Below are 15,879 nucleotides of genomic sequence, written 5' to 3'. Positions count from 1 at the left end.
TTGTAAATAATCCAGGCGCCGACGGAACTGTTTACACAAACACGTGGAAATTTTTTCGAGTGTACTTCGTCAATTTCGGAAAGTGTATGGTTGTCACCAGTCGCGTCAAAATCACTGCGAAAGCCATTGTTTGAAGACCAATGAATGGCCCCAGGCCAACCGGCCTTTTTCTTTTTGCTGCTCAGGACCGACGACGAATACTTGACTTTCGCCGCTATAGAAGAAATAAGAGGATGAGTAAAGTTATGCCAAGGCGTTTTATTATGTACAAATAACATTGAGGCAAGGAATTCAGTGGTTCAAATCAGCAAAGAAACGCCTGAAAACTTCAGTGCAGACTAAAGGAGCAAAAACAGAAAGTTCTTTTAAATACATTTTTGCCAAGCAGAAAAATTTTACATCAAATTTAGTGATAAGGTTTATGTAAATATTCGTTTCTATATTGTTTTGTTTTTGTGATTTCTTGTTATAAAGGCAAAACAAATTTTTTTTCGTGGTGAGCTTAAAGTACACAACGGAGAAAAGTATTCATAAAAATACAACGACCTTGATCAAGGTCATCATGGCAAAAAGATCAGATGTTACACATCTAAAGAAATGCAAGTGGAAGCCTTCTCGTTTGGCAATTGGTTATATTTTGTATGGTGTTATTGGAATTCTTGGCTTTGCGGAGTCCGGTTATGCGCTCAAGTTTGCAGCCTACAACCACAGTGAAACCACTCATGCTGGAGAGTTTTATCACTGCTTGGCCACCATAGATGCAAGGGAGGATAACCAACACGAATGGAAACACCTTGAAACAGACATGAGAGGCAAACTGCTGGATCAACTTGAGCATCTCATGAAAGATGGCAAGCTGGGCGAGGTTATTAAGACTGTTACCAGCAGCTCTTTCCTACCTCGAGAGAGACGAGAGTCGGACACCGCTACTGGTAATATCATTTTCTCCAATTTAGTGATTTCATAAAGTGCTCGTCCCCAATAAAAAACACACGTTAATGAAAAATTTGAAATATTTTATGTAGATAACTCAGACCCTTATTTCACGGGACCGATCAGTATCCACGTGGCTATCGGTGAAGTAACAGAAGTTATCGTTACTGCGAAAGATCCTGATGGCGATCCCACTCAAATATCGTTGTTGTATGAAGTGGAAGGGGCGACTATTTTTCCGAGTAAGTTTTTTAAAGTATTTTTTTTTTAAATTGCAGACATATTAAAAATACGTAATACAGCACCGACAAGCAAAACATTGCTACAAGTGCTGTATTTCAAGTTTGAACAGAAAACATCTAAATAAGACACGTGTTTGCAGTCTGAACAAATGCGTGCAAAGTCATTACCACGACGACCACATTTCGTTGGCCAGACACTAATTGATATTTGGCTGTGCAGTTTATGACTTTAATTGGCGGGCTTCGTTCAAACACGCACTAAAGTGACGTAATAAGTCACTCAAAGGTTTGCTTTTCGCGCCATGAACATTGTTCTAAAGTTCGCCTTGAAACAAGGAACCACCAGTGGTTGAATTAACTGATTATGATGCGTGCGACTTCAGTAGCCCGGAAACTACTAGTTTGCACTAAATTGAAGGCTGCTGGGTGGGGTTTAACACTTAATGAATATGCGTCGTTGTGCTAATTTCACCGATACGCAACGCAGGGCTAGACACACCCAGCATAATACAACGTAGGTAATAAAAGTCTGAAAATTTCAATTATGGGCAGGGGTGCCATATTGTCCATTATTTTCAAGCCTTGTCTGTATTTTAAAGGGCAATATTTTCACCCCCAAAAAGAGTTCGCACATTTATAAAACCGTAATACCGTGTTCATGACAGCAATCACTATTATGAATGTATTTTTAATTTTATAATATATTTTATGGGGTGCTTTAGAAGTTTCATCTCAAGATAGGCCACCCTAAACCACAAACACGAACAAATGTTTGAAACACTCCTATTTCGTTTACAATACACGCAACTAAAAGCATAATAAAAAACGCCAGTCACATTAGAAACTTTGATATTAATATCGAATTCTAGCCAAACAACTAAATAAGTTTTACCGCGCTTTTGTGTGTAATATCCTTCCTTTACAGCCTACGGCAAATTTTTGACGTTCGTCTCGCCAGCAAATGTCAAATTTCTGACGGCTTGGTTAAACAGTCCCTAAAAATTTTTTATACAAAACGCTTTTGTGGTTCATCTCATTGTTAAATCATAAGGATACTGTTTTGATACCAATGTGGGACTACATTCGGTTTAGTTTTTTTTGTCACTTGGTTTAGGAAGCTGATCTTGATAAGTGGCAAGAAAGTTCAATCATCCTGAAAAAATCTTTTTGTAGATGGTTACTTCAACTTCATGCCAACCACGGACGAGTTTGTGGAATATTTGTCATCACTTGTCCGAGTCGCGTTTGTGGTCACCGACGGGAGAGGCGGAGAAAGTGTTTGGTGGCCTGAATGGCAAATATGTGGTTGCAAGAACGGAGGTCTTTGCATATACGAAAATGTCAACATCAGCACTGGGAGACTTTACGTGAGTACACAGACCTAAAAGAGTAGTCCAGACGAATGTAATGCATGGATGGTTTGCTGTTAAACCGAGGAAGTTATGCCGCATAGGCTTGAACCCTCCAAAACAATCGTGTGTGATCCTCCCAAGAAATGTTTGATATTCTCAAGGGCCCTGAACGGACATTTATACTATAACAGAAAAAAGTATTAGTATAAACTGTTATAATTATCGCAAGAAGGGTTAAAATTTTACAACTGCCGAGTACACTTTGTATTGAAAGTAAAGAAAGGGCGTGACAGACTCGAGTTGCGACTCCCTTATGCTGTAACGGAAGCACCGACAAACACAGAGGTCACATGCAATTATGGCGCAACAAAGCTTTTTGTGGCGTTTTACAAAAACACGTGTTTTGGTTTAGCTGGTGGGCTGCGACTGTAGTCCAGCTTGGGCGGGAAGTCTGTGTACTGAAGATAAGAATGGTTGCGCTGGAAACCCATGTTTTCCGGGGGTCAAGTGTTTTGATGTAAAGGCACCAGGTGTTGGATTCAAATGTGATTCATGTCCTCCTGGAATGTTTGGTGATGGAATACTTTGCGAAAGTAAGCAGGTTTTATGCACAAAGTTGTAATTGTAAACATACCATCTCATTTAGTTTATTGTAAAGTCTGATAATGGTTCATGATTTAAGTGCAGAAAGTTTACGGTACAACATGTTTATTTCCAAACAATAAACGACTGAAGTTTTTTGTTTACACTTCTTTAACCACGTGTTGACGTCATTGTAGTATGCATGACACCAGCATCACTTTTTTCCGCACTTTTTTTCACACACCAATGTAGGACAACAATTTTCCGACCGATTGTTGTCACATCTAACTAATAAACTTTTGTACTAATTGCATCGATTCATCACCTCCTCAAAGAAGATCGCTCGCCAATGCCGCAAGGTAATTCTTATTCTTGGTTTCATATGTTGCTAATGCATGACAATGAGTTTGAATGAATAGGAAATATTGCTGAATACTCCCCTTCTGGCAAACATTATTATTTTTATATTTAGTTTGCCACAAGAGCAGTATTCAGCAATAAATATGCCTGGCAGCATCAGTAACAATTTATGAAAAGGAAATATGTTGAACGCGAAATAATTACTTTCCAAATATGTGGTGCACAAGCCGTAAAATTGCGATTGGACATGATAGTGGATACTGATGATTGTTATTTAGTTTTATTAAAACGTTGAAGTGTGTGTCGACCGACATTTACGCAATGTATGTGAATTTACAAACGTTCGTAAATGTTTGCGGGTGTTTGACCTCCCGCTGCGCGAGACCCGACATGAAAGACAATTTTGCGAAACCATTCGATCAAAAGGCGACTCACGGTTTTATCGTTACAAAATGATTTCTGTAAGTTGCGGTGGTTTGACGCAGCTGTGCGAAACATTAGTCGCAACGTTATCACAGAAATAATACAGTAGCGTTATCACTTTCGTTGTTGCTTTAAAACGGATAGACCATTGCATAAAACAAAAGTAGTTACAGGCAACGTACGACTGTTATTATTGTTGTAATGTTAACTAGTACCAAAACAGACAATTAGTGTTGCTGCATTAATAAAGTCACCACAAAGTTTTGCTTCACATAAACTCGTTATTGCTCAAAACATTGAAATTCATTAAATAGACAAAATTCAACCCCAAAGGTGACATAAAACTTGCGTAGTTGTACACTGTTATGCATTATATTTGTTGTATGCTTTGATGTTGTCAGTAGTAACTTACACTCAAATACTGAGATTATTGGCAGTTGCGAATAAACTCACTTGATTGCATGATAAAAACAATTTAGTCTTCTGTTTTGCACTTTTTACTTTTATAACTTTGTTTGGCTCACCTTCTTGTGCACCGTGCACATAGCTTTCATCAGCGCCTAAGGCAATGGAGTTCAGAAACTTGTGTTATTATGTGGCTTGAAGTGACATAAAGGTGATCAACATGCAGAGAAACTGTTTTATTTAAACGTCATTTTTGTGTTTTGTGACATCAGCATCACTTGTGTAGTCTATGCACCACACTCAATTGTCCTTTACTGCTTCAGTGCGTTGCATTCATTCCGGCTTGATTGAAAACGGCGTAGTGGAAGGAGGCAATGTGTCTGCGGGAAAAGAAGTGAGCTTCGAGTGCAATCTTGGCTTCACACTGGTCGGCAGTTCTGTGATAACGTGTCTACAAAATTACACGTTTGACTTGCCATCGCCTATATGTCAAGGTATGGAAAGTTATAATTCTTGTGTGTAGGCCTATGTATCTAAATAGATTTGCAAATGATAACGTAACATATTATAGTGTCTACGGAGACTACATTATGTGCCATATTTCAGATGTTAACGAATGTGAAAATAACCCTTGCGATTCAAATGCAACCTGCAGCAATTCGCCGGGATCGTACACTTGTACTTGCAATGATTATTTCGTGGGTTCTGGGACGATTTGTGTCCGTAAGTTAATCGTTATGTACATATGCTGTTATAAATAAAATAGGTTTTCATCTTTTGCTTGTTCGCACTGTAGCGTTTGTCCAGTTCACTGGGTTTAAATGCGCGGAATCAGCAAGAGGTTCGATAGAAATGCAGTGGAATGTTACACAAAGATGGAGAAACACCCCTGTCATATCACAGGTATGAATGTGGTTATTTGGGAACCGGTGTAAATCGGCCGACATTTTCGCATCGTTCTCACAAGTTGCACATATACAGTATGACATACTTGACAAGCACTTAAGTTGCACCTCGTTTATGTAAATTTTTCAACATTTGGTGGGTTATGTATTTGTGCCCTGACATTATGTGGTGCATATTTGAAAAGTTAGTTTTATCCTTAAGTCTGCTTTCTGCTGCTATCAAAATTACAAAAACGGCCGAAAAGTTTTCAGATTACATTTTTATCAGTGACTAGGGATGTAATAAAACTTATTCCATAATTTACTTGTGCATTCTTTTATAGTATATATTGACATGGATGCATGCTGATGAGTTGAACAGTACCTTACGCAACGAACTCAGCACATACCACCGCAGCTTCGACACATACACTGACAAACTCGACAATTTGCAGGTAATTTAGTTTGAAACAAATTCACTGCCACTTTTCTATCATTTCCCAATTCTTGAATTGCTTAGGATGAAGTTTCCTCGTTGCAATATATTGCTGTTGGAAGGGACGTCACAATTTACAATATAAGCGGTCTTCGTGCTGCCACTCGTTATCGAACAGCTGTCAGAGTTATCCACAGTATTGGAGGCATCTACAATGCAGTAGAGTGGTGTGAAATGACAACATCCGATGGGGGTAATGTGTACAAGCGGTGGATCACCAAGTTCGGATGGGGGTCAACAAATAAAATTCAATTGAATCTGTTTGTGTGTTGCAGTGTCTTCCCCGCCTCTTGATGTAAAAATTATCAAGACAACTTCAAACGCTTTGGAAATTTTTTGGAGTTTTCCGTTGTCGCCCATGGGTCATATTAGAAGTTACGTTGTACAATACAGTGAAACGTCTGCAAGCTGCAAAACACACGAACAACCGAGTAGTTGCGGTGCACTTTACTATGTTTTGGTAAATTCGACAGTTGGAATTGAAAAAAACATGTTAACGTTACATGCATGTGCTTTTATTAGGTCTCGTACATTGAAACTACAGCAACAATCATCGGCTTAAGGGCTTCGTCTCAGTACAGCGTCCAGGTTGCGGCTGTAAATGGGATAGGCGCGGGCGAATTTTCGACTTCAATCATCGGAAACACAACAGGTAATTGAGCGTAATGTACCGCTATGACGGGTTTTCTACTTGGTACCCTATGATCGCATGGTTAAAGGTGTAGTAATGTCAATGATGTTATCCAGCACTAATTAACACAATTATTTCTTTTATGTTTAGAATCTGGAAGCGAAGTTACCGTCGCAACATCCGACCGACCGAGTAAGGATTCTATAGCGATATTGGATACGACCTTTACAGTATTTCACACTAATATCATGTTTTTAGTGGGAGTTTGCTTTCATGGAAGTTTCCTTCTTGATGTCGAGTGGAACAACGACGTCATACAACAACAAATTATGGCTGATGATGCTCAAAAAATGGTTTGTTTTTGAAAATATATTTTAGCTATTCCCGCCCCTTTGTGTTTTGGATTTCAAAACTGATTCAACAGTTCAGTGACGTCGCTTTTTAGTCATACAAAAATCTAATTGCAATATATTCATAAAATCACTCCTTAATCTAAACAATTGTGGTCTCGGATCGTTACACCATTCAAATTATATAACATAAACTATTGTTTCATGTTCGGAGTGGTTTCTGTTCGCAGCTTTATTCAGTTTTCCTGAAAAACTTCCTTGCCGAGGCCAATATCGCTGTAAACGACCTAAATCTACAAGAATTTGACGACGTAAACATGCTTTCCGTACAAGTATTCGTGGATACACCGAATGCTACTTTGGGTAATGTGGAGAACTATTTTCATTGTAACATTTCTATTACATTTAGTTTTTTACGTGAATTTTACTTTTAGGTGAAAAGGAATTAAATGAGTGGATTTATCGATTACATCAAGCAGTGCAGGATCAATCGTTCACAGACGAGTTTCTGACCAATCTCCGACCTAATAGCATTTCGTTTGAAGGTAACTTAGTCATAACGATAAGTTTGAATGACTATAATAAATTCTATAGCTGTTAGAACGAATATATTATTTCATAATTACCCAATATTTGGCAAGCTCTCGAAATATTTTAAATCATGACTGTTTACATGCGCTTATAATCGGATTTGGTATCTTGCAGAATGCGATGAGTGCAAGTCTAACCGATCGTGCCCCGCGTTTTCTGAATGCCTGAACATACCTGGCGGTTATACTTGTCACTGTTCAAGTGGATTTTACGAGGCCCAACACGGTGATGAGACAGTTTGCGTTTCGTTGTATGAACACGATGCCGAAGCAACCTCATCTTCTACGGTAAGCTGCTTTTGTCAGGATACGAAACTTCCTGGGAAAGAATATTCTTCTTGGCGGGCCTTATTATTGGTGTGTGTAATTTGGATTGACGCACATAACCCTATTGTCCTCTTGGACACAAACAGAATAAATCTTGCGACTACAAGGCAATCTTGTGAAAATAACACAAAAGATGATCGTCGTTGACGCAGAAAGATTCAATTGAATACTTTCAACATTGAAATGCGTGGGGATATTGATGGAAACTATTGATTAATTTCAGGTGGTCGAGTATGTTCCCCCGCAATGTCGTCGTGTTTCAGCGGATATTTTTATTCTAATTGAAAGCAGCTCCAGCATACAAAGAGAAAATTTTGACGAAATAAAACAATCTCTCATTGACCTCATCAAAGAAATGGAAATCGGGCCACAAAAAACTCAGGTTACGATTATTACTGTTTTTGACGTTAATGTTTTTTACGTAACCGATGCACGCCGTTCAAACGTTTGCACAATCCTGCTTCTTTTCTGAGTTGATCCACAGATAAGATAATTTTTGCACGTTTTGTGCTAGATCGGCCTTGCTCGATATTCGAGGACTGTTGATATAATTTTCAATTTGAACACCTACAATACAACCGATCAAGTCATAGAAGCAATTAATGGCGTTGAATACGTTGGCACTGGAACCTGGACGGGCCACGGTATAGTATTCACACATTTAATACTAATTCGTTTTTCTTTTCGTCAGGAAAAGATTTAATGGGCAACTTTATTTTTGACAGCTTTGCAATATGTCGCTGAAAACGCATTTAGTAGTGAAGCGGGTCGACGGATGAACAAAGAGCTTCACGTCATTGTCATCACTGACGGACGAAGCGCTGATAATGTTACAGCTGGAGCAACCGCCATCCATTCGGTACGTGGACTACTAGTGTGAATAACTCAATTCAGTTTTCGTCAAACACAAACATCGAGTCCGAATGAAATGCTTCTGCGACTGCGTATGCCGCGGGTTTGGAACCACTAAACTCTCGTGATAACAATATCGCCTTGGTGTACTCAATCTGTAACTCGTCGAAGGACTTTGGTTAATAAAAAGCGAACCGTTGAAGAGCTTGCTTAATGATAAACGCTTTCGCTCTGTGTATAAGGAAATATTGAACATAGTCTCAATAAATCCAGGTTGCCGATGACGTCATTGTCGTTGGAATATCGTCAAATGTTGGTGAGGCTGAATTACAAGAGATAGCTGGTGGAATGGGAGAGACATTTCACATAAGCGGTTTCCAACAAGTGCACGCAGAGCTGGCATCACACTTAGAGCAGTCGGTTTGTCCAGGTAACCAACGTTATGCAGTTTCCTGTCACCTTTTTCAGTCAAGACCTTAAATTAATCTTTCCATTCATAACAATTTCAGTAAACTACTGCAAGACGAACTACACCAAAACTGATGTTGTTTTTGCTCTCGACTCGAGTTCAGGAGTTACAGTCGATCTTTTCCTTGAGTTTGTTGATATTGTCCGCTTGTTCGTTGAGTCAAGCGAGATCGGAGACCAAGCTATGAGGGTATAAAAACTAGTTTGTAATATTCAGAAGCGTTGCGCCGTAACGTTAACTGAGCTTGAATTTTACCACAATCATAATTTGTGGGTGTAATTAACGTTCCATGTAGGTTGCTGTTGTCCCGTTCGACCGCCGTTCGCAAAACGTGATCACACTCACTGAGGGAAGTGACAAGCAAACTCTGCTGGAGAGAATAAACAGATTAGAATACAATCCCACATCATCTGACGTAATGCTTGGCAGTGGTAAGTATTGAACATGAATTTGTTTTCATTTTTGCACTTGGGTAATTCCAACTACGTTTTTTGTTCTGCAGTATTCGAAAAAATAAACACGGATATTGTGGTGGCAAGCGCTGGAAGCAGAATCGACGCGGGTCTCCAAGTTATTATAATGTTGGCCCATGCCCCCGCTGATTCTCCTGAACAGTACATAGAGGCCGCCAAAAAATTGGACTACAAAAGAGCACAGTTTTACGCTTTTACAATCGGGGTAAGACCAAATAACCGCAAATATCACTGGATTGTAATCATTACGCACTGTATCATAACCTGACAGGAAACCGCTCGTACCAACCTGGCGACTTGGCTGCAAGTATACTTTGATATGAAATTGGCTGATCCTGTACCATCAAACCAGAGTGTCAGTCTGATCAATCAAAACAAAACCAGCATCACGACCAACGTGCTCAGCTACATCCAAGACAATTTCGTTTGTCCAGGTTCACAACTTGTGATCCTTTTCCTTAAAACTTCATTATCGGCTTTATGAAACACATTATTTTTACCCACAACTGTAAGCTTGATCGTAAAGTCAACTTTTTTTCTAACAGTGATCTATAGCCCACCGGACTTGAAAATTGTTGTCATCTCTGACACTGCGGCCTATGCACGCTGGAGACATATATCTGATGTTGTGGAATATCGCCTGCAGGTAAAACTGAAGTCGATAAATTTTCAAGTACGATAAGGAAGGAATTCCTATTTTTAAAGTTGATTATTATTAAAATTGTATCATTTGACTGTTTTTGTGGCCAGTCTGAACCAGTGCTACTTAAACTATGTATTGTAGATTACTATCGCGGCTATTCTCCATAACGTGCACCTGGAGAATATTTTAGTTTGGAATAAAATAAACTGTATTTTGCTTGAAAGGAAATTATATTCAAATATTAATCAACTGGCCGCGTTCAGGCAGTCGACTATTGGCCTACCGGTACTATTACGCAAAACGTAGTTCGAGTATCACTGGTTTAAACCAGATACAGATCCCCAACCACCAGCCGCTTTCTGGTACCGGTCCGTGAGACATTGGTAACCGGTCCGCACAGAAAACTCCAGCATCGCATGCAATCAGCAACAAATACAGGTTCCAAAGTTATTCCAGCCACCAATAACTGTCAGATATTTTTTTTTGCCTCTCATTGGTACAGCGTTATGGATAGTGGGTAACTTACGTTCACTTTGCATCCATCAATTGTGTGAAGTATTTATCTAGAACATCTTGAAGACCGTAAAAATACTCTCTTCGTTAAAACGGTTCGTAGCCATACAGGATTGGGAACTCCTGCCACTTTATCGATGGAAATTTATGTTTTGTTTTAAGTTGTGACATGTTATCTTCTTTGCAGTTGTATACAAGCCTGGATGATATTTACGAGATAGTGGTGAGCTACAATCAACAGGAACTGATTGGTTTAATTTCTGGGACACGTTACTACGCTCGCATCCAATCTGTGAGAGGATTAAGTGGAAAATTTTCCGAGCCTGTTGAGTTTTGGACTCGTACGTATTTTTTTGCAGTTTGTAACTGGTTTAATTGCGAAATAGCATTTGTGAACTGGTGATATTTACGAAGGTCCTGTTGCCGTCACCTCCATGGTTGATATCCCAGTTGAAGGGGGGATAAACATCACTTTCCCACGAGCTGCCGGAGGATCCACTGCCTACGTCGTTATACTTACAAACAAAAGGACCACAGAAGTAGTTGGACAAATCCTTGTCAACGCCACCGTTGTTAAATCGTTTTACAGTGCCGTGTTCTCTGTCAACCCAATTGGAGAGTAAGCAGCCAATACGTATTCACTGCTTTTGTTTATTCACGGTAAAAACTTATACATGGGTTCACTTTGCAGATACTACGTGTATATCTTGACTCAAAGTGGTCCCAAAACGTCGGACCTTGCCAGGTTTAACATCACCAACATAGCTCCAAATACCCCAACGGGATTATCGCGTCGTTTCGTGAATGAAACAACTGTTGCCATCGAATGGGACGCAGTTGAAGACGCCGAGGTATCTTATCGTTATTGTTTGGTAAACGGCAAACAAATTTAAAATCAAGTTGAGTAAATTGGCTTAAACAATAAAAGAAATCAAACAAGCCTTCCGTATTCTGCAAATTGTTTGAGGATAATTTTCTATTTTTTGGCAAATAACAGGGTTACGTGGTGAACGTAGCTGGTGAACAGTTGCTCTCCGTTGGTGGAAACCTGACTTACGAAACGAAAAGAGAGGAACTTACAGTGTACGGCCTACTTCCCGGTCGGATATACGAGTTCCGTGTAGCAGCGTACGTGAAATCTGTGTATGTACGAAGCGACTTCACCAACCCATTATTGGTGACAACAAGTAAGGCAACCAATCGTGTGAAATTAAGTTTTCAGCGCAAGGTTCTTGGTACAGTTTCGGCAATTCCTTTCATTTAAATTATAGAACCGCTACGTATCGCTGGAATGAGCGTCACCATGATTGCCGTCCAACCCCCTGAAGTTGTTTTAAAACTTAAAGCAAACGAGGGTCCAACTCCCGATCGCTACACGCTTCTCATCACGTCAGAGAACAACTCAGTTGTCTACGAAGAAGAGGTGCTGACATGGCATTACCAGCGCATATCCTAGGCACTAAAATCATTTTACTAATTTAATACGTTTCAGATAAACCCGGTTGAAAGCTTATTAAAGCTGATCACATCTGACCAATTTGTTGCTGGACGCCGCTTTAACATCACAGTGATAACCATAATCGGCTTTGCCCAGAGTTCACCATTTCACTATGAGATGCTTTACAGTAAGTTCGCACCTTTTTGAGCTGCGCTCCTAAGACTTAACAATGCTTTAATTTTGCAGCTGCGTTACCGGCTTCGGCTTCCGGCTCTGTTCACAACGCAACTGACACTTCTCTAACTGTAAGTTCTAATATAAGTAAACAACTTTGCTTTACAACCAAACTATTACGCTCTTTGTAGGTTTCGTGGGACGCTGTACCAGGTGCTACGGGTTATATTGTTACTGCATACAGTGGAACACCGGCAGTTCAAGTAATGACTTTTTGCTTATGTTGTAATGTGGTAGTAACAACTATTTGTTTATAATGTTTTGATAGGTCACACGGTTTCTTGTGAATGAAACAACGGTGCTTGTTCTTGTCGAAGATCTGTATCCTGAAACGCAATACGTGTTCGACATAAGAGCACAATACATGGAATACAGCAACTCTGTTCCGCTTCGTGTGGTGGGCTATACACGTAAGTTGCTGAATAATAGCTTTGCTGGAAATTGCAGTCGTTTTTTTTTGACCAAACCGGGATTTAAACCCTGATCAGTTTTTTTTCTTGGTATACGGGTCGGACGCTTGGTCAATGCTGCCAATCGCCCGCTAATAACGCATATAATGCTTGCAGTGCCAGCGGGCCCTCTTGTGGTGAATGTAACATCAATCAGCGACGTAACAGCCCTGCTTCGGATTACCGGCGCTCGCAATGACGTGGAGCTTTATCACCTATCCGCTACACTTGCTGACAGGCCAGATATGTATATCTTTGCGCGGATGGTTTTTGTGGTATTCACTTTTAACGGATGTTTATTATTCTCGCAGAGTTGTTGCATCGCTGTCGTTCAGACCTAACAAAACTGCGTCCGAGTACCGTATACGGTTGACTCCATTAAGAGGTGCTTACACGTACCTGGTAAAGGTGTGGACCACTGGTGGAAGAGCAACGACCCCGGTCAATGTCACCTTTGCTCAACGTAGGATTTTCAGCTTTGTTTCTAGATTGCATTTGTTTGAGCTTTTAGGGACTGTTTTAAGTTCACAGGTTAGAAAGTTTTTCTAACCGTTCTAATGTTTTTGGTGTTTAGCTGCCCCTTACGCACCACAAAACGTGACAATTACTGTTAGCGGAGCCCAAATTCTTGCATCGTGGGTACCAGTTTTGTCTGCCGAGGAGTAAGTTTTGTACTTCTTAATAATCATTTTAACCCAGCGATATGCTCTGTTATAATATCTGCATGTAGGTACCTCCTTACACTGGATGTGGGCGAGCAAATTTTTAAAACACAAAACACTGCAGTGGAAATTTCCGACCTTGACCCGGGTGTAACGTACAATGCTCGACTTTTCTCAGTTAGCAACAACAAAGCCAGTGACGTCCCAGCAACGTTTAATTTCGCAACAGGTTGCTGCTAAAAACACAAAAGCGTTACATCCTCGTCACAACACGTACTTTTTTAGCATGTTCGCTGGTTTACAATGCGACAATTTCGTCGGACCTTGACCTTGTAAATATTACCCTGACCTCTCAAGCAACAAGAGGGATTGTGCGGTATGGAATTTCGATTGCGGGCACCGATAATGTTGAAAACGTTTTGATGTCTGAGGAATTCCCTCCGGCCCAACGCATCAATGTAAGAGTTTTGAGATTATCTTCTCAGCTATCATTTTCATTTCGCAATCATCAGTTTTTACTCATTGGCAAGTATTGATATTGTAATCCTGTCACAGTAGTAAGTAGTGTTTATTTGAAAACTCCATATATATCAAAATATTTCCCGACCGCCGGAACGATCATAGACAACACACTTGGCAAACCTCGGGCAATGTATAGAGTCCTGTTTAAAGTTCGTTTCTAGGACTTAATTTTACAAATCCCCACAGCTTTTCAGTTATCTGTTGTAATTCATGGTAACTTTGAGTCATTATCAGGATAAAAAAAACATATTTTACCGTTTTGTGTATAATGCCTATATTGGTTGACTTCTGTCCTCAAAGTGTATAATCTGCGGGTAACCACACAGCAACTTTTTTAGAAAATCTTTCGAGGGGTGCACATTGTTCCAGAGACTTCGTACAGGATCACTGTCACAGTAGTCTGCAACTCAACGGAAGAACCTCATACACGAGTATTCGACGTATCTACAGGTCAATGTTGACACTTAATGATTTGCACAGTAGCAAAGTGTAAAGAAACACGTGTGGGAAATTTCCTTGACCTGAAAATATTTTTAGGGGTCATTCCAACTCTTCCGGCAGTGACCGCAGAAGAAATTACGTATGACAGCGCTACGATCGTTTCATCGTACATAAAAAATGTGGAGCTTGTCATTCAGGTACAATACAATTTAACGCTAATTATAAAATCAGTTGCACTGTACAATAAATAGTAATCGTTGGGAAGAATAACAAACACCCATTTTCTAAGATCAAGGACCTTGTCACCGGTGAAACGAGAACAATTAGAAACGCGCAGCCAAGACAGACAGTGGAAAATCTTTATCCCAATCGTTCTTATCAAGTTATCAGTTACTCAATAGTCCAGGAAACGGCCGGCACTCCATCCCCGACATACAATTTTACAACGTGTAAGTCTCGGTTAAACCAAAATTTCTTTTAAACCAAAATTACACGAACCACCAAATATTCTGTAGCACCAAAACGAGAATTCTCACTACAAGTTCGCCCGATCGGAGCTGCTGAAGCCAACGTCACCATAATTTCCGCAGACGAGTTATTTGATCGATTTATTGTTACTATTCGGCGCAATGGAAGGTAACGTGATTTTTGAGAAAAATAAACAGATCTGTAACTTTCAATGTGGTGATTATCGCTTTTATTCACTTAGTGTGACGACGCAAGAGGTGCCAAGAATAAACGGTCAGAAAGTATATTACATTATATTACGACAACTCTTCGGATCTTATGTATATACAATCAGCGTATCCAACGTAACCAACGGCGTTGAAGGAGAGCAAGTTGCCACCTCATTCATCCAACGTAAGCATGAACCTGAAGCACTTAAACTAAACATTTTAGTATTCCAAATACCAAGTCGTTGCTTTTTTAACAGCTCCACCACAACCCCCAACTGTGCAAACTTATTCTATAAGTTTCATTTCCAACAGTAATGCAAGTTTGGCATGGAGCGCAGTACCTGGAGCTGAAAAGTATGTTTCAAATTTTTGCAATTACTTGTCTTCATATATGTTATCTGTTAAAATGTTTGAAAGAAGTGTTTTGCTTGTTCTTATATTTAAATTTTTTAAATTAACCTAAAAGTAATGACTTATTTTGTATTTACGATAAGTTTGTGATAATTTTGAGTGCAATCAACTGGATGTTACTTATAGGAAATCTGTGACATGTTTAATTTGTAGTTATAACATCACACTTGTTTCGATACCCGACAACACGGTTATCAGGAAGTTTGTGAGCGACAAACCTTTGGTTTATCTAACACCTCTTGAACTTGGAAGAAACTATTCCGTTACTGTGCAATCTGTGAGCAACAGAGTTGCACACGATGGGACAAGTGTGCAATTTTTAACAGGTGTACTAAATTTTGTTTTTGAACTATTATTACCGACTCACTGGTCTTTCTAATGGTTCACTGTGGAAAAAATTTCCGTTTTAAGTCCAAAATTTGAAGTGTGAATTTTATGTCATCTAAGTTGTGGTAACTTTTAAAAATACCAAAATGTTTAGGTTGTTCCATTTCTGGACAAGCAAATATTGGGGTTGGAT

The 15,879-nt window shown here is 39.6% G+C and overlaps 1 protein-coding gene across 1 annotated transcript; it reads left to right on the top strand.

Moving 5' to 3' along the window:
• Positions 1 to 562: 562 nt before the first annotated feature.
• Positions 563 to 13,844, top strand: LOC145917117 (uncharacterized). The gene is made up of 40 exons (XM_083002929.1): positions 563 to 932; positions 1,026 to 1,175; positions 2,349 to 2,542; positions 2,940 to 3,120; positions 3,448 to 3,468; positions 4,621 to 4,791; positions 4,904 to 5,020; positions 5,094 to 5,200; positions 5,526 to 5,636; positions 5,702 to 5,870; positions 5,953 to 6,137; positions 6,200 to 6,329; positions 6,459 to 6,500; positions 6,567 to 6,661; positions 6,889 to 7,021; positions 7,093 to 7,203; positions 7,364 to 7,536; positions 7,799 to 7,957; positions 8,090 to 8,219; positions 8,301 to 8,434; positions 8,701 to 8,857; positions 8,937 to 9,085; positions 9,192 to 9,327; positions 9,399 to 9,574; positions 9,641 to 9,803; positions 9,915 to 10,015; positions 10,713 to 10,866; positions 10,940 to 11,144; positions 11,217 to 11,376; positions 11,523 to 11,712; positions 11,797 to 11,948; positions 12,018 to 12,150; positions 12,210 to 12,268; positions 12,329 to 12,400; positions 12,466 to 12,607; positions 12,764 to 12,893; positions 12,958 to 13,109; positions 13,221 to 13,308; positions 13,377 to 13,537; positions 13,594 to 13,844. The coding sequence occupies exons 1-40, from the start codon at positions 563 to 565 to the stop codon at positions 13,842 to 13,844; spliced, it is 5,814 nt and encodes a 1,937-aa protein (XP_082859055.1).
• Positions 13,845 to 15,879: the final 2,035 nt, after the last annotated feature.

This window comes from Ascidia mentula, chromosome 1, assembly GCF_947561715.1.
Source record: "Ascidia mentula chromosome 1, kaAscMent1.1, whole genome shotgun sequence".
NCBI classification, from domain to species: Eukaryota; Metazoa; Chordata; class Ascidiacea; order Phlebobranchia; family Ascidiidae; genus Ascidia; species Ascidia mentula.
The sequence above is the reverse complement of the archived record's forward strand: the minus strand, read 5'-3'. Positions and strand labels throughout refer to the sequence as shown.

Excerpts from the sequence above, each read along its gene's own strand:
- LOC145917117 (XM_083002929.1), top strand. The coding sequence starts at position 563 with ATGGCAAAAAGATCAGATGTTACACATCTAAAGAAATGCAAGTGGAAG. Across the intron at positions 9,804-9,914 it reads AGACAATTTCGTTTGTCCAG|TGATCTATAGCCCACCGGAC; the intron begins GTTCACAACTTG and ends TTTTTCTAACAG. Across the intron at positions 11,377-11,522 it reads ACGCAGTTGAAGACGCCGAG|GGTTACGTGGTGAACGTAGC; the intron begins GTATCTTATCGT and ends GGCAAATAACAG.